At 40.3% G+C, this 24,290-nt stretch overlaps 1 protein-coding gene across 21 annotated transcripts in view; it reads right to left on the bottom strand.

Moving 5' to 3' along the window:
• Positions 1-24,290, bottom strand: part of PTK2 (protein tyrosine kinase 2) — a gene marked incomplete at its 3' end in the record, with an annotated part of 197,114 nt that overhangs the window by 150,503 nt on the left and 22,321 nt on the right. For 11 of the 21 annotated variants that reach the window (XM_083749045.1, XM_083749058.1, XM_083749044.1 and 8 more), the window contains exon 3: positions 410-436. The exons of 5 other annotated variants lie outside the window; for them this stretch is intronic. Coding sequence is in view for 5 of the 16 variants with exons in the window: in XM_083749033.1 (XP_083605159.1) it covers positions 410-436; positions 19,791-19,827 (64 nt within the window). Of the gene's footprint in view, positions 1-409; positions 437-19,790; positions 19,956-24,290 lie in introns of those variants that run through there. 5 more of the 21 variants (XM_083749050.1, XM_083749034.1, XM_083749031.1 and 2 more) reach the window with 3 other exon arrangements.

The following is a 24,290-nucleotide window of genomic DNA, read 5'->3' as shown; positions in this document are numbered from 1 at the left end:
AGGTAAATGGCATTTCCATGCGCTCTGGCTTCTGTCATGGTGTTCCGGTGCGCCAGAAGCAGTGTATTCATGCTGACCACATAACCTAGAAAGCTGTCTGTGGACAAACACTGGCTCCCTCGACCTGAAGCAAGATGAGCGCCGCACCCCATGGTTGCCCTTGACTGGACTTAACAGTCCAGGGGTCTTTTACCTTATTTTCACAACTGTACTGAAAACAGTTCCCTATGGACTTTTACACACTTCTGTATACAACAATCCTGACTTCTTTACCCCATAACTATATAGCTTACAAAATACATTAATGATCACCAAGCAATACAAAAAATTACAGGCATCTTACTTGGCCATATTTTAGAATTATATCATTATAAAAGCCAACATTTATTATTAAAACAATACACCTTACCTGCTGAAAAAGAAAGTCTGGAAATATCTGCAATAATTAAAAAGAAATATATATTAGTGTAAATAACATTCAGTGCAATCTTTCTAATTTACAATGCCATTCTCTTGAGCTACATAAGTTGGAAATGGTCATATTTCAATCTCAAAAGTCTATTCCCATCACTAGTCTACCCTATGATGTCTGAACTGACAAACCATGCATACAACTAGCTAGGAAGCCATAATTGGCAATTGTGATTGGAAATATAGTTGCTACCTATGGTCATAGCTGTCAACATTTCCCTTTTCTTGCGAGGAATCCTATTCGGAATAAGGGAATTTCCCTTAAAAAAAGGGAAACATTGACAGCAATGCCTATGGTTTGGTGGATTATCTAAACTGATAAACTGATCCAGCTTTTCTGCAACTTCTAAGGCCAATTTTGAAGTACATTAGCAGCAGGAATTCCAGCTGCTAATCCCCAACATCTCTCCAATTCACAATAAGAGAAGAGCTTGATCATCATTAAAAGCTGGCATGGATATATCAAAGGTTAGAAAGCATGGAGAAATACATATCAACAAGAAAATGCTATTGTTATATATTTAGTTAGCCTTATAATCAATGTTTCATGTTGTAAAAACTAATAAAACTTTAATGAAAAACAATTAAGTAAAATAATTACACCAAAAACTGAAAGCTTCCCAGCTCAGCCTTTAGCATATTTCAAACACAATCTGAGATCTGCCTCTAAGAATATACAGTTATTGCTGAAAACCACATAGCAGCCAGAAATAAAAACAACTCTCAAAATGCAGTTACACAATATTTACCAATATAACATGTTAGTTAAGTTGTAGTGAATAGAAAAGCAGCCAGGAGCCAAAAAGGCTCCAGAACATTTTTGAATGCATTTGCTTCTTTGAACAATTGACCCATTTGTCAGTTTCAAAAGCAGTTCTCCTTACAGCATGGGAATGGAGGTTCTTTCAATCGACCTGCAACTCCCATCATCCCTGACCACTGGCTATGCTGGCTGACCACTGGCTATGACACCAAACTCAAATGGGGTCTCTACCCCCATCGTTCAGCCTGGACACTGAGATCCAGCACTGAGGGCCTCCTGATGAGAATTGAAGCTACAGGGAACCAGGCCAAGGGCCTTTTTGATAATGGCGCCCACCCTGTGGAACGCACTCCCATCAGATGCCAAGGAGATGAGTAACTACATAACCTTTAGAAGACATCTGAATGCTACCCTGTACAGTGGTACCTCGGGTTAAGTACTTAATTCGTTCCGGAGGTCCGTACTTAACCTGAAACTGTTCTTAACCTGAAGCACCACTTTAGCTAATGGGGCCTCCTGCTGCTGCCACGCCTTCAGAGCACGATTTCTGTTCTCATCCTGAAGCAAAGTTCTTAACCTGAAGCACTATTTCTGGGTTAACGGAGTCTGTAACCTGAAGCATATGTAACCTGAAGCGTATGTAACCCGAGGTACCACTGTATAGAGAAGTTTTTTAAGGTTTAATGTTTTATTATGTTTTTACTGTATATATGCTGGAAGCTGCCCAGAGTGGCTGGGGCAACCCAGTCAGGTGGGTGGGGTACAAATAATAAACTACTACCACCACCATCATCATTATTTATGGCATCTGGAGGGCCATCTGTTTCCCAGCCCTCCCTGCAGAGCCTTGGACTTTAGCTAGACTGTAATTCTGGGAGATAGGATGAAAACGAATTTAGTGCATATTATAGCATATTTATAGATGTAATCATAATTCTAATAGACTTCCCCAAAAAATTCTTCAAGGCAAAAAAAGAGGACAATATATGGGCATTTATTTTGGGGGGAAATGGGTGCCAGAAAAATTGGGGTTGTCTCTTATGGGTGGGGCTAGAAGAAGAAGAAGAAGAGTTTGGATTTGATATCCCGCCTTTCACTCCCCTTCAGGAGTCTCAAAGCGGCTCACAATCTCCTTTTCCCTTCCTCCCCCACAACAAACACTCTGTGAGGTGAGTGGGGCTGAGAGACTTCAAAGAAGCGTGACTGGCCCAAGGTCACCCAGCAGCTGCATGTGGAGGAGCGGAGACGCGAACCCGGATCCCCAGATTATGTGACTACTGCTCTTAACCACTACACCACACTGGCTCTACTTTTGGCTAGCGGCCAAAAGTAGGTGGGACAAGAGATGTGGTTCATTTTTTAAAACTCTTTTATTTTATTTAAATCATTAAAACAGTAAAATTATATATTCTAACAAATAAGGTACAATAAAGTAAATGAAGACACCTGTTTAAAATACTAACAAGTATTACAACAATCTGAAAGCCGCACACGGTTAATCATCATTAAACTTAGGGGGGGTATTGTTTTGTTATTATGCTATGTATTATTGTGTCCTTATATTGTAAACCAGGCCGTAATCCTCAAATGAAGGGTGCTATAGCTATAGAGGCAGTATTCCCACTTATTGGGGAGATATGGTCAAACTAGTACCAAGGAAAAACCTACCATAAACACAGGCCTAGAGAGAACGAGAACAAGATAAATTATTAAACTCCACATTTCTGACTTCTACACCACCACTTCAAGTGTTTGGGGCTAAGCTAGTTCATTATGAATTTAGAAGAAACTGGTTTGTCTTTAAGGGTGCCACAGGATTTTGTCTTACAAAACTAGGCAACACTCAGGGGAGACAACACCAAGAATTCCACCAAGAAAAATGCTCACTAAACCATCTGCTCACTAGCAAGTCAGGCTGATGTAATGAGAGAAGCCCTTAAATATGAGAAAACAAAAAGCAGACAGTAAAGAGCAACACAAACTTCAGGAATGGAAAGCCTTGCGTTGCCTCCGGCAATAGATTCCATAAACAACAGTTATTGGTATATACAGCCTCCTTAAGACAGCAGAAGCCTTACAGTATTCTAGTATAGGTGGATGCACCCATAGATTTATTTTTGCTAAGCAGCGCACTATCTTGGATCTGTCACATCAATGAATTATAATCTGGGGATATTTGTAGCACTAAAATTTTAACCCAGTTCTCTTTAAAAAAAAGTAAAGGGTGTTACAAAAATTCTGTTTTATTATTTGAAAATTCCCTTATGAAAAAAGCATGTAAGCCTGGACAATCTTCAGAACAGACATTAGAAAGGAAAGGCAGCTCATGTCCTGACATGCTTCTGTGAAAAAAGTGTTATAGGAACTTGGGGGGGGGGGGGAGAGAGAATTATCTACAGTGGTGCCCCGCAAGACGAATGCCTCGCAAGACGAAAAACTCACTAAACGAAAGGGTTTTCCGTTTTTCGAGGCGCTTCGCAAGACGAATTTCCCTATGGGCTTGCTTCAAAAGACGAAAACATCTTGCGAGTCTTTCCCCTCCCCCCCTTTTTCTAAGCCGCTTAGCCGCTAATAGCGCTAATCCGCTAATAGGGGTGCTTCGCAAGACAAAAAAAACGCAAGACGAAGAGACTCGCGGAACGAATTTCGTCTTGCGAGGCACCACTGTATAACTGGTAAGCAACAACACCCACAAGTGGAAAGGATTTACTTCAGAATATGGGAAGGGGTGGAATCTTTCTATGTGAACATCATACCAAGATACACACAATGGATATTGGCAAAGCAGGAAGCTAATGTATCCAAAGCTAATGCACACTGACATTATTTTTTTAAGATATGCACAATTTCAAAGTAAATATTGCCACAGACATTACAAAATGAACAATTCCATGCTGCCCTGGTTTGCATGTCACACTGAGCCAAACTATGGCTTACATGAATACATGGTCTCCCAGAGAATACATCACAGCTGCTATGCTCCTCTCCATATTTTGTTTTTCGTTTTTCTTTTGCTATAGCACAGGGTGCTTTCCAAAGTCCTGCTCATGGTTAAGTTCTATCCACACTAACCACAAACTGTAACAAAGAACAAAGGGAAAAATAGGCACCACCAAAACCAGTGTTGCACAGTTACTTCTTCACAACTTACATTAATTAGATCACAAATTCTCTATAGCAATGTAGATTACTCAATGAGATTTGACAAATATAAATATAAACTACCATCACTTTTCAATAAATTCAATTGCAGCCATTCCTAATTTGAATAAATACAATGTGCTTTGATCTCACTATAAATAGGAGATCAAATCAAGGGACAGCTGCTATATATGGTCACTATGAACAGTCTCACACTGCATTTTCTACACTCCTTTGACCCTACAGCATTTTCCTCTCAACATACATATGTACGTGTAACCAAACATGTGATAACCCATCATGCATTTGATTCTAGTCCACAAAAGGTTGTTCCATAATAGTCTTCACTGCTATCTTCATGCTATGCTTGACAGCTTTCGGAAACATCTGGCTGCTTGGCTGCCTGAAGCAGATTGGACTAAATTGGGATGACCAAGCAATCATGCTCTTGTGTTCTTACACAACAAGGGGAAGGGTCATAGCTCTGTTCTAGAGCATCTGCTTTGCATGCAGGATGTCCCAGATTCAGTTCCTGGTATCTCTAGGCTTCAGAGAGACCTCCAGCCTGAAATCCTACTACAGTGGTACCTCTGGTTACGTACTTAATTCATTCCGGAGGTCCGTTCTTAACCTGAAACTGTTCTTAACCTGAAGCACCACTTTAGCTAATGGGGCCTCCTGCTGCCGCCGCGGCATTGCTATATGATTTCTGTTCTCATCCTGAAGCAAAGGTCTTAACCCGAGGTACTATTTCTGGGTTAGCCGAGTCTGTAACCTGAAGCATATGTAACCCGAGATACCACTGTACTACACTGACCAGTTTTATAAGGCAGCTTCTTATCTTCCTGTGTAACAGCCATACCCAATAACCACTCCTGTACTCATTTAATAGGGTGAACTGGGCATGTTAAAGGATTTGTACACATTTTCATTCATTCAAGAAGTCTTCCAAATTTTACCCTCCACTCTCACAGCACAATTTTTGGAAACAGTTCAAGACAGAAATCACCCATGATTCTTGGTATATCTCATATTTGCATGACATTTTACAATTTTAGCTTTGAGGTGCTTTCTCCCATAAGGTATGTGATGCAAAGTATTTGTAGTTCCACTGTATTGTATACTTTCACCTTGTATTGTATTTTTTATCATTTTTTCTTGTTCTAGTTGTCCTCTTTTTGACATTTAAAACTATTTTCTATTTATGTAACAAAAATAAAATAAAGACAGTCTCCCAAACAGCAATGGATAACCATATGTTAGATGTGCTGTGCTGTGGGGTCAGCATAAAAATATTTAAAGGGGAAATATGTACAGTGCTAAAATGTGCACACTCCTGCATCTAAACAAAGCAAGTCCAATAAAAAGAGGGTGTTAACTTGTGAAAAGGAGTTTTGTGGTGGTACCCAAGCTGTACTTAATCAGGTCTGAATTCTGGAGCTGCTATTGATATATAACTTGATTGGACTGATAGAAGATTGATATTTTTTTAAAAGATAAAGGTGCTTATTATCCCAAGTTGAGACACAATGCTAAAACCATAGTTTAGTATTAAGTTAATTAGCCTTCTGCTTGTGCATTTCCCTCTGCTCTCTCCTCTTCCAGTGCAGCTGCAGATTTCTGTTCTTAACAGAATTTACACCCTGTAGTTGGTAAAATAATACTTCATTGAAACAAGCCCAGATCAAACTGGTTTAACTGACCAGAGTTCCCTGTTTGAGTGGAATGCTTAACTCTAGTTTGTTCAAACCAGGAAATGTTTCCAAACTTTGTGGATGTACAGTGGTGCCCCGCAAGACGAACGCCTCGCAAGATGGAAAACCCGCTAGACGAAAGGGTTTTCCGTTTTGGAGGCGCTTCGCAAAATGAATTTCCCTACGGGCTTGCTTCGCAAGACGAAAATGTCTTGCGGGTTCCTGCGGGTTCCCCCCCCTTCCCCCCTTTTCCTAAGCAGCTAAGCCGCTTATCAGCTGATCCGCTAAGCTGATAAGCCGCTAATAGCGCTAATCCGCTAAGCTGTCAATGGGCTTGCTTCGCAAGACAAAAAACCGCTATACGAAGAGCCTCACGGAACGGATTAATTTCGTCTTGCGAGGCACCACTGTACTAGAGAAAAAAAGGAGAGGGATAAGTGTATAAACTCAAGGTTTACTGCTGCTCAGGCATGTCACTCTAAACCAGGGGTAAGCAATCTAAGGCCCATGGACCATAAGCAGCCCACAGGGGTCATTTAACCGGCCCACAAGCTGCACCTGAACCGAGCCGCCTGCTCGGTGAGTCCCCGCGCGCTGCACTAAACCGCCACAGTGTGACACAGGGACTGGTTTCTGCAGCGCCGAAAATCACGTCTGCAGAGACACTGGAAATCATGCAATCTGGCCCACGGAGGGATCTCCACTGAACTGACCCAGGCAAGGTAAACCTTGCCAACCCCTGCTCTAAACCATGGTTCAGCCTTATATCTAGACCAAATTATTGTGTTTTGTATTTTTAGAATACTTTTTAAGACTAAGTGGCTCTGAATGTCTTTTGACTAATGGAGCAAGGCTTTTTAAAAAGAACATACATTTCTATGTCAATTCTGCATTGCACAACTCTTTAAACTAGCAATGATTTGCCTAACAGATAGACCTCAACTCTGTCTTGCATATGAGAAACACCAACTGTGGTTGACAAGCTACAAAACAGTATTGGGAGGTCCCTTTAATCGGCCAAGTAAAATAGTGGAATACATCAGTTTAAGTTTATTTAAGGTTTATACCAGCCAATCAGAAAAGGACTCATACTATTTTCTTTTCAAGACCTGCTAAGATTCAGAATGTGCTGACAGAAAACAAGTGGTGGCCTCAATGAACTACAGTTGTTTCTAGCTGTTTCTATCATGTTCAATACTGAATCATGTATGGTCTCAGCTGTAACAGTAATCCAACACTGGTTCTCTTCATAATGCCCTCTTTCTGCCCAGATCCCTGTCTACATAATCTCAAAAGCCAGTAAGCATGTGAGCTGCACTTTACCAAATCCATGTGGGAAATCTGACAAGTGGAAACAGAAGATCTCAACTGTACACTCACTTCTCACATTTACATTTACAGTACATTACACTCACTTACACTCACATTTACAGGAGGTAAAATTGTGTTTGCCATTGTGACCCATGCAAAACCTGGCCCAGTCAAAATCCTATCTGATGGCATTATTGTTGTCACCCTCTCCTGAATCTCCAGAGACATAGAGTAGGTTTTCCTAATAGTTTTGCCACTCTCCTTAATGTGTTTTATGTGTTGCTGGGACAGCACATGTTCTCTGTATGCCAACTGAAGAAAGATGCTTCTCTTTAACCTGCAAGTTACTGAAAATATTGTCAGGATATAACAAGTGTTATGAACTACTTAGAGAATTTGTCCCCTCCCCCCAGTATAACTTTAGATTTCTTTCATTCTTTATGGAAATTAAATTAATATTTATAATTAGTGTTTATTATGTTTTGGACGAGCCATCAGCTGTGCCTAACCCTTTGCTCAGGCTTCCAGTTGTGGAGTTGTGCTGGGAAATTACACTCTTGTAACAAACTAGAATACATCCCTACCTTTCTTTGAGAAAGAACAGACTGAGAGGTACATTGCATGTTATTTGCTCCTGGGCAGTCCTACCATCACATCCCTCTTATAGAAGTACCTAGGTCTGAGTGGAAAAACCTGAGACATGAAGTGGCTACAGTGATCTGACAATTGGAAACACTCTTGGCAAACTCTTGGATAGAAAAGTCAGGTCTGTTTTCACTTCTTAGCAGGATGTTATAAGCTAATGACAAAAACTGAAGCAGACAGGCCCACTCTGAAGTGAAGGCATGAGGCAGGAGTTGGTAATGCAGGTGAACTGTGCACAAGCAAGCTGCCAGCCAGCTCTGCTGAGGCTCTTTTTATTAGCACAATATGCAAAACCAGTCAGATACATTTTGGACTGTGACCTTTACACATCTTCCAATCCCGAGATCGAGGCGTGGTACAAAGTTATTTTGGCACCTGTTCCCACCGCGTCACTTTCCCCTTGCACAATGTATGACGAAGGAGACAAAGGTCACAGACAGGGCATGGCAGACCACTGAGAAAGCCAAAGGTTAGATAGAGGGCATGATGTTCAGACAGCTGTGGTTTGTCTGCGGGTGGAAGTATGTTCCACACCCGAAGGTCACGCGGTCAGACAGCTAAAGCTGCCTGTGAGCAGAAGTGTGCTCCACACCCAGTGGTCATTCCTTCACACTCAATGGACCATAGAAGAACTGACTCCCAAGTAGCCTCTCTAGCTCCATTCACCAGCACTAAATTAATCGTAAGAGTACACCGAGTCAGGTGGGTAAACTGCTTCAAAAGAACACTTTCTAAATATTCTGCCCACCAGATAAAAGCCATCTCTCAGTCCAGGCCAGCATTTGGTACACTCTCTTAAACACTTTATTCTTCCACTTATTAGTCAACCCTCGCAATTCAGAGTCTTAATGATCCTGTAACATTTTTCAATCTGACAGTTCGACTAACAGCACATACACAAAACTCCTCCGGCTTCAAAGCCAATTCAAATATGGATGGTTTTATTTTGGTTTCTCTTTTTATTATTTTACAAAATTTACATACTACTTGCTCAAAACAACAACAAAAACAAAAACCACACCCTCCAAGCCACTGTAGCAAATACCAAGTGGTATATCAAGTAGGACTGCCCCCACCTCCTATTCACATTTTCGTCGAAATTCACCCCCTCTATTAATGAACCCAAAGCAACTCAGGATGTGTATCTTCCTATGGGAGCCCGGGCTTTAAGATCTTCTGGGGAAGTCTTTCTCTCAGCCCTGTCACATTCACAGGCATGTTTAGTGAGAACACAAGAGAGCACCTTCTTAGTAGCTTGCTCCCAGATTGTGGAACTCCCATCCACGCGATGTTATGCTGCCCTGCTTTTTGCTTTCCTTTTACTGACAGGCAAAGACTGATTTGTTCAACAGGCCTGGGTACAAATGAAATAAGTAATAAACTGTGTATTTAATGGATGCACTCATCAGCATCATGTATCCAAACGTCATACAATAATCCTATTGTTTTCTTCTGTAGGTTAAAATATAAACTTGTAAAAAAATTGGATTCATTCAGGAGAGAAACTGCAAATCCTTCTTCTAAGTTAGACCACTGATTTACCCACCTCTAGCTAAATATTCCCAAGACCACTTATTTCTTTATTGCTCCAGTTAGTGGTAAAGAATTACTGTATGGGGCTTCATAAGACTGGAAAAGAAAAAACATGCCATTTAAAATGACCAAAGAGGAAGATAAGGACAAGGGATGATGAAAGATGTCAATCTGAAGAACTAATATGGTAAATACTTTGTCCTCCTCACAGTCTGGCTAATGGTTGCTGATGCTTTTCAAGAGACATCAGCTGTTCCACTTTTCACATGAAAGGTGGAGAATCCACTCCATAGAAGGACTCCAAAGTCTACAGCCTACAAAGACTATAATCTAACAAAGGAATTCCAGGTAGCATGAATGAAGTGTGCACTGTTTGTATAAGCCATCTGCTTACAGGGATTCCTGAAGTTACAGTGAAACATCTAGAAATGTTAAGTGTGTGCTTTTTTTGTCAGAGCACTGATAAGAATAACACATTCAGCATGAATGGTTTTGGGTGTCCATTAAGAGTCAAATGAGTATATTTAGTGTAGAACCATTAAAGCATAATCAACATTTAAAATGATGGCTGAAGCGTATCTTTCCCGTAATGCACTGTGCAGACCAATCAATTTATGCGTATTAACAGCATAATGACCCCGACTTTCTCCCAACAGCAAGAGGCAAGTTTTAATCACCAATCAAATATTGGTACAGATATTTGGTACAAATATATCTTGGAGGTCAAAGAAAGGTAGCTAATAAATATATGTTGTGGGAAGTGGAGGAACCAATGACATTTTCCTTACCTAAAACACGTGGCCACACACACACACACACACACACACACACACCCCACCCCTTGCCTAGGTCAGCAAGAGCTGAGGGCTTCTCAAGCACACAGCAACCACCAGACACGGCTGGTGTGTTGTATTCTGACTGGTGAGCCACCAATTATGCAGGCGACTTCATCAAATACACCTCTGGGGCATTTTTAATGCAAAGGCAATAAACACATTTTATTAACGCAGCAAATGCTGGTAGATGGGAAATTCTGAACACTTAAACTTTTAATACAAAGACACATCTATATCTAAGCAACGTAGAGCATGTTCTTCCAGTTACCAGGGAAGTGGGACTTTAAACTCAAGGATTAAGTCCTAGCCACCTTTTTCCAGACTACAAATTCCACAATCCCTAACCATTAGCTATGCCTGCTGGGGCTGGTGAGAGAAGATGGCAGCCAAACATATGGGAGGGCCACAGGTTAGCTACTCCTGTTTTAGTGTGACATCCAAATGTTTTGAGTAATGGAAAAAAGCTGCTCCACAATTGATTTATAGTCACAACTGTCTCACTACTTTTACGAAAACTCAATGCCACTTAGAAATTGCTATATGCTCAATATCTTTAAATCAGTGAAGATAATTGGCTTACAATACAAAATAAAAATGTGAACAAATTTAAACTAGCTCTTTTGACAGTCTTTGATAAAAGTGAGCTGACTGAGGAAATAAAATGTTTCAGTACCACACAGCTTTATGTATTAGGAAAATCAATCAGCTACTTGTTATTTCTTATGATCATACTTTGCCAACGTGCTCTTGATCAGGTATACTATAACGCACAGATACATACACAGAGCTGTCAGTTACCATGTCAACACACCCATGTTTAACCATCCCGCATACCAAGAAAGGATCTTGCAGCATCCCAATCAAACTAACAAAGTTTAATTTTGTTCCAGATATATTTTTATTCTGTAATGAAAAATGGGGGAGGGGACATGTTTGCTCATTGAAAATGGACTAGATGGAATTTTCAGTGCATGTAATTTAGCTACATGAACACCCATCTTGGGAAACAAAATGCAGAATAACCACAAAGGTCCTAACTATTAACCTAATTGATACAAATGGGTTTTCAGATAACATACAACAAAAGACTAAAAATATTCAGAATCAGGGCATAGCAGCAACTGCATCCAATGCACACATTAAACTGGTGAAACAGAATCATCTTACATAATACTTACCACAGTATAGTCTTTCCATGTAGGTTCTTGCTTACAAAGCCTGCTAGAATTCGGTATATTCAGTACAGCTTCAGCATTCTTAGATCCAAAACACTTAAGTTGTCAATTAATATTTGCTCTCCCCCCATCCCGTTTCACAGAGAACATAGTGCAGCAGCCTTTGGTCACGAGCTTATCACACAGTACAGTGAAGCCAGTGGAGCTTCTTTTGTCTCCTTTCACTCAAAAGTCAGGCAGCGCAAACAAAAGGCATCCATCACTAAGTCCATTAGCTTCAGCTGACGAGACAATTCTAGGCTGCCAGATGGGTAAACGTATTTTGCTAAATCTGGCTGCGGCCGCAATAAATCCTAAAAGAAGAACAGCCAGAGCAATCAGCCTTTCGAATCTCTTCTACTCCAATATTTTGTGCGTGTACCAGTAAGCCCATTCTGTTCACTTGATAGCCTCACACCCTAACATGCATTTTCAATCAATTACTTTTTAAAGAGTGACAATAAAGAACAGAAGCAAGTCCCTCCTGGAAGCTAGCAGGAGCTTTCACTATATATTATTATCCAGAAGCAAGCTGAAGGAGATGCAGCTGTAATTTTTCTTTACAAAAGCAGGACAACATCTTTCTCAGTGAAGTACCTTAGTATATTTAAAACTTATTCCTCTCAAAGGTCACTGAAAACCAGAAATGCTAATTCATGCAAATACAAAACAAACCAGTTCCCTAAATCTGGAAATGAAAATAAGTAAGAAAACACCTAATGTTGCAATGACTCAAAATGTAAACTGGAACTTCATAACTTCTAATAGCAAACAATAATTTTGTAAACTTTTGTCTTCCATACAACGATCTGTAGTCTTTGTTGTTTGTGACGTAACTGTTAAATACTTAATAAGGTGTCAACCCTTGGCTAAAATGAAAAACTATTGATCCTCTTTATACAAAGATCTCTCCCCATCTTGGAATATCAGAGTAGCTTCTTAATCTCTGGATGTGTATTAATGTATAGAACTTAAAAAGTTATTTTTAATTCCCAGCAGATGTCTTTTACATTTCTGCAGAGATGCAATTTTAAGCATTAATAACAAAGGAAGATGCTAGTCATATTTCTTCTTAATTAGGAATAAAATAAATTACTTCTTGAGCAGGCAATGACAGGTACGAGACAGTTATAAAACAACTGATTAGTGTCCCTAGTATCAAAGATTTCTTAAAACTAGATGGAGATTATGAAACCAGCATTTTATGGGCATACAGGATAAACTCAAGACACGCAAAAAAAAAAGAACAAGTTGGATAAAGATGTTTGGCAATCAAAATATTGAAGAACTTGCAGATATACTGTATGTCCAGAAGTGCAGAAAAAGAATAAGGGGTAAAGAGAGATTAATTCATGGAGATAAAGGCTATTAGTGGGTACTTACCATGATAGCTATGCTCTGCCTCCAAGGTTGAGGGCAGTATGCTACTGAATATGAGCTGCTGGAAACTACAGGAGAGGAAACTGCTCTTGTGCTCACCTTTCCCACAGGAGTCAACAAAATTTTGGGACATGGAGTTCCATTGCACCCAATGGTATTTTTGCTAAATCAGAAGTCAGAAGCCATTCCACATGGTCACGTCTAACCTTCTAAAAAAGGTTCTACTAGACATGACCATGTGGAATGGCTTCTGACTTACCACCTGCAACGAGAATTCTCTCTGCTGGAAAATGGGAATCAGGTAACGTACCATGTATAAGAAAATTTCTGAGTATGCCGTGCCGGCATGGTTGACATTAGATTCAGAGAACAAAAACAAAATCATAGGACAATTTTGGGGCAGGGGACCACATGTTCTTCATCCCTGCCCTAGAGCCAACTATACAAGGGCAGTGACCTTTATAATGGGTCAAAACTGTATGTATGAACCATTGCAGTTTGAGGAACTCATTGTCAAAGAAATGCTAGAAGAAAAGGTTCTATGATACGATGTGGGGACTGAGATTGTTAAACTCCCAATCAAGCAAGGAGTCAGAGGTACTGGAGAGTGAAATGGGATAGGCAGTTCCACAAAGGGATTTCTTTAAGGTCAACAGGTTTCTGTAAAATAATGCTGTGAAATTGAGACAGGAAGGCCCCTTAAAATATAAATGAGATGAGGAAGAATTTTCATGCTAATGATACGGAACTTCCTACAAAGATTGACCACTAATGTCTCCCAGCAGTCTAAATCGGCTTTTATTTGATCAAGTATGAAAGCTAAATTCACTTTAACCAGCTTTGGGGATTTTCATTCCTAGAAAGATGATCTCAGTGGGCCACCACTTAAAATGTCCAGGTTTTAAACAACTGTTGTGATGCAATTTTAAATGTCATATTATCCCAGTTGACTAGATAGCCTGACAGGAAGACAGAGTTTTCAAGCAGTGAAACAAGATTGAGTTCTAAGGTGTCCACATCCTCCAAAATCAGCACATAAGAAAATCTGAGTTCAGTGCCTTTCATCCTTAATATTCATGTCTCAGCTGAGAATATTGAAAGGAAGCTGAGAGAGGGGGAAACGAGAGCTATCACATAAAAATATGTAACAGAAAATAGATGCAACTGAATTTTCTGGAATTAAATCACTTGAATGTAAAACTATAACTATTCTCCCCCACAGAGTCTTAACAGGTATTTAGAAAACAAAATCCATGATGAAACTCCAGAAGGCATGTTCTTGCTTGTGCACATAAACTGCCCAGCAACTTCCTGCTATTTTTCTAGAGAGATAAAGCTAAATGCATCCTATGCTGTGATACGATCATGTTGCACAACATAACGAAGTGGCTTGCTACCAACATGTGAATGTAAAGCAAAAATTGTTAATTCTGCCTAAGCTATACAATGATGCTTCAACATGGGAGTGAGTAGGTTTCGATAAGAAATATAGGCAAAGCTATGGCCACCACATCTCTGACCCATTCAACTGGAAAAACTGTTGAGAGAGAAAAATAAACTATGCCTTTTATTTATGCTGATACAGTCTGCTCTACTTATGAGTAAGCACTGTAAACTTCCACAGCTTGAGATGTCCATCAATCAGTAAGTATTTCACATACATATTGTATGCAGTCTGGCATAAATTTATAAGTGCATGTTTGATGCCCAAACATTTTATTTCAATAGACCTCACAGCTTCTGTTCAAAATACTCTCTCTCTCTCTTTCTCACTCACTCACATACATATGGGGTGCAATTCTGCCTAATGAGCAAGGCCAAAAAAAAATATGCAGTTGATTTATAGTTTGCTAATGCAAAGGGAATGCTAAGCTTAACTATTTTAGTGTTACAATGATTTTCCAGATTTGTCTTTATGACTTTGAAAATTGCAGCTGTTATAGACAAAACAGCAAGCAGTTTTTGTGACGAATGTTGTTCCCAGGCAGACCTTTAGAGTGGGTTTTTACTCATGCACCTGGTGGTGAAGCCAGAAGAAGACTAGAAAAACTCCTGAAGGGTCGACTTTTTCAAACATCTTAGAAGAAGGCTCCTGATAAAAGAAAACCTGATAAGCAATTGCTGTTGTACCCTGCAGAGAACTTGACGTTAACATACTGTGATCAGAGAGTTTCATCAGCCGATACAAATCAAAAGCAAAATTCCCCCACTAAGAAACAGATACAGTTCTTTGCATATCTGTCCGTAAGAGTCCACCTAAGCAAGTTTATAGTAGAGTTATAAACCACTCACAATGACGGTGCTCAGAAATGTTTTTAAAGGCACCAATATCTGATATACACACAATGTCAAGCAAAACAAGCCATTTGCAACAAGGTCAATCTCCAGATATGAGCAAAGAATATTTGCCACTGAAGATTTTGCTTTTTGCCTCAAATAAGCCAACATAGTGGGGCAAGAATGCAACAGACAATCCACCAATGGATTTATATAAAAAGAAGCAACTCTACCCCATCTTGCTAAGTAGCTAAGAAGCAACTCTACCCCACCAGAAGGGAAACATACCTTTCCCACATTGAATTCAAACTAATCATCAGACCAAGCAGGGGACAGTAAAGGAGGGGCAAGCACAAAAAGAGTAAACGAATGTCCATGTACAAGTGTTTTTTTATTGGATGTAAGGTGAATGCAAGTAAGTAAACAGAATGCAAAGTCAAGTCTCAAAACAGTTTCAGAACTCAAGGAGGTGAGGAGTACAACTGTGATGTATGAGAACTTGGTGCTCAGAACAGGGATGATCCCCAATCAATAGTTCCCAAGTATTTAATACAAAGGAGGGAAGCAAACAGTGATCAAAATGATGTGGTATCACGAGTGAGCAGTGGGGTAGTCATATTTGCAGGTGACAACAGATTATTTAGGTTGCCTAAAGCCCAAGCTGACTGAATGAGATACAGAATGAAGCAAGATTCAGTATTTCCCAATAAATAATAATGGATATTATTTTGACTAACAGGCAATGTTTTCTATGAGCTATACTGAGATTTGTGGTTAAATGCTCAAAGGCTAGTAAACCCAAGTTGTGTCATTTTCCAGAGAATGGTTCCCAGTACTGAACATACAAAGCAGAGCATTCTTTTTTTTTTAAAGAAAGGATGTTTTAGTAAATGTGATCTGGGATGAATTTACACATGTAGTTTTGATTCAGAAATTTTCTTTTAACAACATTTGCTTACTTTGCTTACTTTGGGTATTTACTGTTGCTGATAGAAATGGCAATTGTTACAAACATTTATCTGCCTTCATTAAGTTTTGTATCACATTTTCTCAACTAATTAGGTGTAAGACTCAGGTGCAGCTTTTGCTAAATTTAAATTACCAGTATCTCCACATCACCCAGCCACATGGGGAGATTGTAGTAAATTCCTGACCATATAGACTGTGTGCACCCATTTCTGTACTTGGATTTATGCCAAAAGGCTGAAGCAGGGTGTCCAAATGCATACTTTGATGTGACTGGTGTAAGTTATGATTACCTGGTATATGCCAGTGTTGTGTTTCTGGCACAAGACCAAAAATTACACTAGTACCTACCACCCTACAATAGTAGGTTTTTTTGCCTTTGGGAAGAAGCCCTTAAAGTAAGGTTACCAGATGTCCCCGTTTCCCATACAAAATCCATTGAAATTGAAAAGTGTCCCTGGATTCATTGAAAAAAATCTGGTAACCTTACCTTAAAGCATAGCTTGAACTCCTTTTGCCATATGCAGTCCACAATGACCACAAATTAGAGAAGATGGCTGGTCCAATGCCAAGCAGTTCTCCTTAACACAGGGATAGCCAACATGGCACTCTCCAGAGATTTTGGACTGGGGAAGATGCCAATTATAGCCCACAATATCAGAAGGCCATCACATTAGCTAGCCTTGCCTTAACACAGAAATGGCTTTACACTAGATCACATGCACTCCAATCCTGTCTATGTTTATTCAGAATAAAGTCGCTCTTAGTTCAATGGATTAACTTCCAATTGAATACTTAGAACTGCAAAACACTTCATAATGACAAAGCACATGAACACTCCCATTTCAGATGCAAGTTTTAAATTGTATTCACAAGTTAACATGGTTTTTCCTTAAAACTAAGCTGTGCTGAAAGCAAAAAAATGATGCAATCAAATAAAAATACATAAGTTGGATTTTTAAAAAATTGAGCAATGAAGAGCACTTGACCCAAGTTTAACCAGCTCTGTTTGGTAATGTAATATGTCATACTAGCAAACAATTTCTTCCAATGTAACAAACAAATTAAGCACTTGCATCCAATTTTAAAAAGATGTATGCCAAGTACAAGTAGATGCATGCCAAGTTTTAAACATTTCTTTGCATGCTTCTTGAACTTGCTAGATAATGGTACAGTTGTACAACCAGTTTTAGGAGGACTGGGGGATATCTACCTTCCTCCTGCCTCTTTCACTGTGCTACTGGGGATATTTATACATCAATTGGGTTCTGGGGAGATTGGATACAGATATTCTCCAGATTGAAATCCAAGTACTATACAGATGGCAGAACAAGCTTCATGGGCAACCTCTGCTATCTAATTTCTTTTTATTTAGTTGAAGACAGCTGGCCAAAATGCATCAACTGTCACATATAGATATATAATTTTTTAGTCTCTATAGTAGTATTATCAGAATACACAGGTAGCAATTTCCCCATAGATTAAAATGTAATTAAACCAATATAAACTCCGATTTTTTCAGTAACCTTGACCTAAATATCCCCCTCACCAGAAGGAATTGCTGACTTGAAGGTAAAACGCTTATAACCTCTCAGTAATTCCATTGTGTTTAGACAAAACTACAAAAAGCATACAATTAAGAAAGGAATAATTATCACTTCACATTGCTTCTGATAAAAGTTTTTTCTGTTGCCAAAAAAAGTTAACAGAAAAATGCACGGCAATTAGACTACCATGCATGCTTGTACACCACTGGATGTCCTTGCACACATTCCAATCATCTGCTAACCGGCTACTCCAAATGCCAGTCTTCTGCAAGCCTAGCCCAATAAGTTGCTTGAGCAGGTAAGAAAAAACAAAACTTACATTTTTCAGAACATGTACAGAGAGCAAGAGGACAGAATAAGGCAATCAAGTCTTAAAAATGGGAAGGAAAACATTTTTGTGTTAAGAGTTCAAAATAGATCCCCCTTACTCCTATCTTACCATTCCCCAATTCTGATTACAGCATTCAGAACACAATCCGTATGTCTAAGCACTCCAAAACCAGATTTACCACTTTACAGCACATCCAACAAATACACTATGATCATAACAGTTTCTTGTGTTGTCTGGAAGGGTACATTAGATGTGTCTGCAGAAATAACTGTGTGATAACAGCCCTGTCCTCCTGGCCTAGATATTATCAGTTCTGCTCCAGAAATGTGGAAGGGGGTGTGTTAAGGAGGGGCTGTTCTTTGCCAAAAACAAGAGAGTCGAACTAAAAACTGAGACTGGGGAAAAAAGAAAGACAATTCCATCAAATGTCATCAAGTCAGCTGTCTGAGGAAAGAACTGTTGTGGCAGGAGCAGCCCTGTTCTTCCGGCCTTGACATCTTATATATTTCTGATATGGGAGGAAGGGAGAAGAGGAGCTTCAAGGGAGGGGTTGCCTCTAAAACAACCAGAACCTACATATATATTGGTGAGAGTACTGAGTGAGTGTGTTCATTTTTTCAAGGATGGAAGATGCGTATGTGAAAGCCCACCCCTGCTGAAAAGTGGAATGAGTATTCTAAATAAATGAATAAATAATTTAATTCCAATTTAATAATTCCATTGCCCCTGAAACTAGGCTGATGTTTTTCTTTATAATGTACGGTAACTAATTTTTGTTATCTATAAACCGCTAGCGGATGAGTGATTGTCGGCAATCTGAACAACTCTGGGTAATCCCCACCACCACCAAAAAAGCTCAACAATTGGGCAATCCACCCCAAAAGAAGCTTAAGAACTGTGGGCAATCTCCCCACATTTCCTTAATTTTGAGTCCCCAAAAAATAGGGGTCGTCTTATACACAGGAGCGGGTTATACACGGAAAAATACGGTAAATACCAGAGTTCATCCCATCTCAGAAAAAAAGGAACTTTAAACACTATGCCCGACACTGAAACAGGCAAGAAAGAATCATACCAGAGGAACACACACACACAAACCCCTCAGCAGATTTGGCTGTGCTTTTGAAGGCGGTTTCAGCTTTTGGAGAATTTCAACCTGAATTGCTACAAAATCCAAACTTGAGTCACCATTATGGACAAAGAAAAAGAGAAAACAATATGGATACTCTTTATACTGCCAGCACCAAGTCTCTAGAGAACATTTGTTACCATAGGGGAATGTTGAGACAAAGTTATTGCATATTTGAGAAGCAAGCAAAACATGCTATTATCAGAACAAAAAAAAATTCCATCCAGTAGCACCTTAAAGACCAACTAAGTTAGTTCTTGGTATGAGCTTTCGTGTGCATGCACACTTCTTCAGATACACAGTGTATCTGAAGAAGTGTGCATGCCCACGAAAGCTCATACCATGAACTAACTTAGTTGGTCTTTAAGGTGCTACTGGAAGGAATTTTTTTTGTTTTGACTATGGCAGACCAACACGGCTACCTATCTGTAACTGATGCTATTATCAGTACACAGCCGAAAGTTCTCTCCCTTCTGCAGTTACCAGAATTGTCTGATTACCCATTAACCAACCAACCACCAAATTCATCCAAACAATACATGAAGTACATACCATTACTTGCACAATTTAAAAATCCAAGAACCTGCATTTGCTCTTGTGGTGTTTGAAATTCTCCAGTGGAAAGTTATGTCTGATTCCCTTGCTGCAAGGTTGCTTGCAGCTATGTCTACCGCTCTGTGCCTCTACTGTCAAATCTCTAAGCACTCAAGAGCTCTCAAATTTCACAGTAGGCAAAAACCAAAACACACCCTTCCTTGAAAAACAACTACGCACCTTTAATGATAAGAGGGGAAAGAGTGAAACCAGAAAAAGTCTGAACAATTACTTGAGAAACATTTTAGCCTCTCATTATAAAACTGCTTATTCTTAGGAAATCCAGTATTTCCCATACCAAAGAGGATTTATTTGTTGACACAATGGGGGAAAACATAAAGCTGAATCCGAGAAGTTTAGAGCTCCACCCCTTCTTCTGTCTCCAGTACCAAGGGTATATGGTTATAAGAGCAAATGCCTTATGCTCTTGTAAACTTAGTTCAGTGTGTACCTTCAACCTTAATCGAAACAGTCAAAAATCTGCTGGGGAAAAACATCAAGTGAGAAAAACATCAAATGAGAACAGTATAAAGTTCATACACCTTCCTACATTTGCCTAAATTCTGAGCTGTTAACAAAAACCCATCCATTCCATGAATTGTTTTTTACTTGACTGAAGTCTTCCATGTTTCTCATTTTCCAAAAATCATGCAATCAGAGCAAATGAATCCTTGGTTTTCTGTTAGGGATCGAGGCTTCCATAACAAACCACAACTTGAAAACCAACCTAAAGCTGCTAGGGACAAAGACACCACAATTACCAGCTCAGGCTTCTTGGATTGTTTGTCCTGCTTGCACCAGAGCAGTAGCAAAGAAGCAATGATTGGGCAGAAAAAGGATGACAAGCCAGAAAACTGTGGCTTATAGTAATGTGCAAACACAGCCATCCCTTCCACAAATTCAAACTATGATGAAGTCTGTTAGCACTCTTTGACAACCCGATTTCAAATCCAACATGAAATTTAGGCATGTACCAAACCTCTTTATAATCCAGGTTAGAGGTGGTCACATACAGTGCTAAATGGAGGAATACAGCATAAACAGGGAAGAGCAGAGAGAGCACCACCTAATCCAGAAGTCTACTCCCAAAAAGATCATACCTTGTTTCAAGGTTAAATCTGAACCAGACCCAACAGCATAATTTGTTCAGTTTGGTTTTCTACTGCAACTCCTGCCCACTTTCTTCTTGTTCTTCATCTTCCCTTACAAACCTGCTGTATAATCAAGTCAGTCTTGAGAACCCTTCCAAACCACTAATGCCTGCCGACTGACTAGGCCTCTGCATGGTCTCAGGCAAAGTAGGGGGGGGGGAATAGAATGAACCCATCAAAATTAAAATTTTGGAAGTGTGGGAAGGGGAGGAGATCTGGCGCCTGGCTTTCTCCTGGTTTAAAGAAATCTCTTTCCCAGAAGAAAGAAAAGAAATCCCAACACCACCACCCAAAAAAATCCCACCATCCACTGATTACACTTTATCTTTCCAAATAAATTTACAACAGCACACAGTGAAATTAACCTCCGAGTACCTGGCAGCTTCAAACTGATGCACTGGGGCAAAAATAACTATAAATATCAGTTGCGAAGTTTTAGCTATTAAAGGGAGAAGTGGGTAGGAAAGGGGGGGAGGGAGAGAGATCTGTAGGATGCAGCTTTTGTCAGATCTTGGGAGAAAGATTTATTAATGTGTGGCTTATGTCCCTAGTGTTATTTCCTCCTAAAGCCCTGCCTTAGCCCTTTCCCGGGGGATCTGGCCTTTCTAAGGAAGCAGAGTGGCCCCTGCAAGTCGGTCCTGCACCTGCTTCTGGACCTGGAGGAGGAACACACTCTGCACGCACTCAGGAGCGCGTCTCAGCTCCGCCCACTCACCGGCATTGTTGACAAGCAGCAGCCACTCCTTCGGCCTGTCCCTGCAGAACTCCCAGGCGGCATGCATCACGCGCTGCGGCCCGCCGTTCAAGGCCAGGTCAGCGGGTAGGAGGGGCGTGCAGCTCGCCATCCAGCTGCTCCAGCGTGGCAGCCGAGTGTGCCACCAGCAGCAGCACTGAGCCGGGTGCAGGGCCAGCAGGTGCACCAAGCTCCGGCTGAAGCCCTGCGATGCGCCCGTCACGATGCCCACGGCACGGCCCAGACCCACTACCCGCCCACCAGCAGACGCCTCAGCGCACGGGCAGCGAGGCTTCAGATTGGCTGCAGGAACTTCCTGCAGCCTATCCGAAGCTGCGCCAGCGTTGCTGCCTGCCCAAAGGCGTCTGCAGCTTCGGATTGGCTACAGGAGCTTCCTGCAGCCAATCTGAAGCCGTGTCAGTATCGCGGAAGTCAGTCCCCGCACAGCGAGGCGTCCACGGCTTCTTTTCAAGGAAACACCATGCTGGTTTAGCTCAGCGTGTGGGGACTGACCGAGTCCACTGGCCAGATTTACGAGCCTGGTGGGCCTGATCCGGCCTGCAGGCCTTAGTCTGCCAACCCATGGCCTTGAGCATAAGAGACATGTTCCCCTTTTCCCTCCACCCCCAACACCACAAATTTTAAGTTACATAACTAATGCAGTAAAATATAAGTTTGGCAAAACCTGAACTGGGACTGTATGGTTCTACGACTGTGTTCATTTCACAATTTCTATCCACTCCAATAGTTAGTAAATTCTCAGTGGCTTACAGAAGACACACTTACAGAAACATCAGCATAGCAACTAACCAACAGTTACACAGATTTCCATTAAAATTTACCACATCCACAAATATATTCAACAATGTGCATTCTTGTTTTTTTTTATGTCAAAATCTAGCCTTAAAAAAAATAAATAAAGGATTTTTGCAATGTTTTCAGAACTCCTGCAAGGTCAGGACTACAGACCTCAACAACACAGAGAAGCAACAACCAAAAAGGCATACTTTGTGTCTCAGACTTCATTTAACTGTTATTTATTATGTAAACAAGACCTCACCCTGAAATCAAGATTCATCTGGTTCAAATGGGTAGATCAGAGATCAGTTTTCTCTTGTTTAAGCAATAATTTTGTTTAAAAGGAAATATACAGTTAAGGAGAAGGCTGAGTAAATTTGTTACTCAAAAGTAACAAAAAATCCACAGCAAGAAAAATTAAATTCCCCTCTCTGTATTAATTATGCAATTAAAACAAAATCAATGTATTACCATAATTTATTCATGGGAAACACAAATAGCTACACTGAAACACTGAAGTTCCATGCCTGACCACTAGAAATCCTACTCACTCTTTTTCTGAGAGTTCACTAGGCATGTCTGCAATCTTTATGGATTAAGTTAGCAACCATAAGGGACAGAACTGAATGTAAAAAAAATTAAAGTTGAGAATTACAGGGTCCTGAATATTGCACCCCAAACCAAATTATAACATGTCCAATGCTCTAGTTAAGGATTTCAGAATCGGAGTTACGCTTGAGTGGTTAGCATCTTCTTCCCACTACTACAGCATGTGGCTTTGTGAATCAAGAACGTTACACGAAGCTTGTCACCTAAATTTGAGGAAGTAGCTTTTCAAAAAACAATAAATATGATTTGTACAGTGTGTATATTTCACCTGCAACAAGTTCCCCATGCACTGTAAGCCATCTTTCAAGCTTATTTCCATCACCAGGAATATCTTCCAAAATCTGTCCTGGAACAAATACATGGTTCTCTCATAATCACTGAATAACATATTTAGCTCTTAGCTCTACTGATCACCTTCAGGAGGGGCGAAAAATCCCATGGTGCAGTTCTCTGGTACTATACCACTTCAGAATGCAGATGGCGAATCATATCTGAATGCTCATCAATACATGATCTTCTGCACAAAGAAACACAATGCCATGGGGGGGGGGGCTGTTGGATTAGTGCCATTCTTCTGGACACATTAGCCTTCCATGGGTAGTGTTGAGAAGCATTTGCAGGTAATGTTTCCTCACCTACATTCTGAAGTGATAGCCAATTTTTTCCTGTACATTAGCCATAAGGTCTGACTTTGCGTGGCAAGGTCCCAAACCCTCCCAGGAAGTGCAATAAAGACACATGAAATAGTATTTTAGGTTAATGGGTGAAAAAGGCCACAACTTTATTGGTTGTAGGATATTAAGCACCAGGAACTAACAGTAGCAGCAGAGAAAACATGTTCCCCTCTTTATTTTCAACTTTCTTGGGCACATGAAACTAATTTCATGAAGCGTGAATTTCTGCTTAACCCTCAAGAAAGAAGGGCATTTTCGCTGGCCAGGTTTAATTCAAATCCATCAAACCTCCTTTGGGGAAGATTCTCAGCCGGGGTGGAAGGAGAAAGAACTTGCCCATGTGAAGACCACCTGGTGGAAACCCTCACACATATGGTTCTTAACTGTAAACTATATGCTGATCTCCATCAGCAATTTCTAGATCAACTCTGCATCCCCAAATGGAAACCAGAGTTGGAGGTCATACATTTTCTATTACTGGGGAATTATCAGG

This window comes from Podarcis gaigeae, assembly GCF_964106915.1.
Source record: "Podarcis gaigeae genome assembly, chromosome: 7".
NCBI lineage: Eukaryota > Metazoa > Chordata > Lepidosauria > Squamata > Lacertidae > Podarcis > Podarcis gaigeae.
Note: the sequence above shows the minus strand (reverse complement) of the source record. Positions and strands in the feature narration are given on the sequence as shown.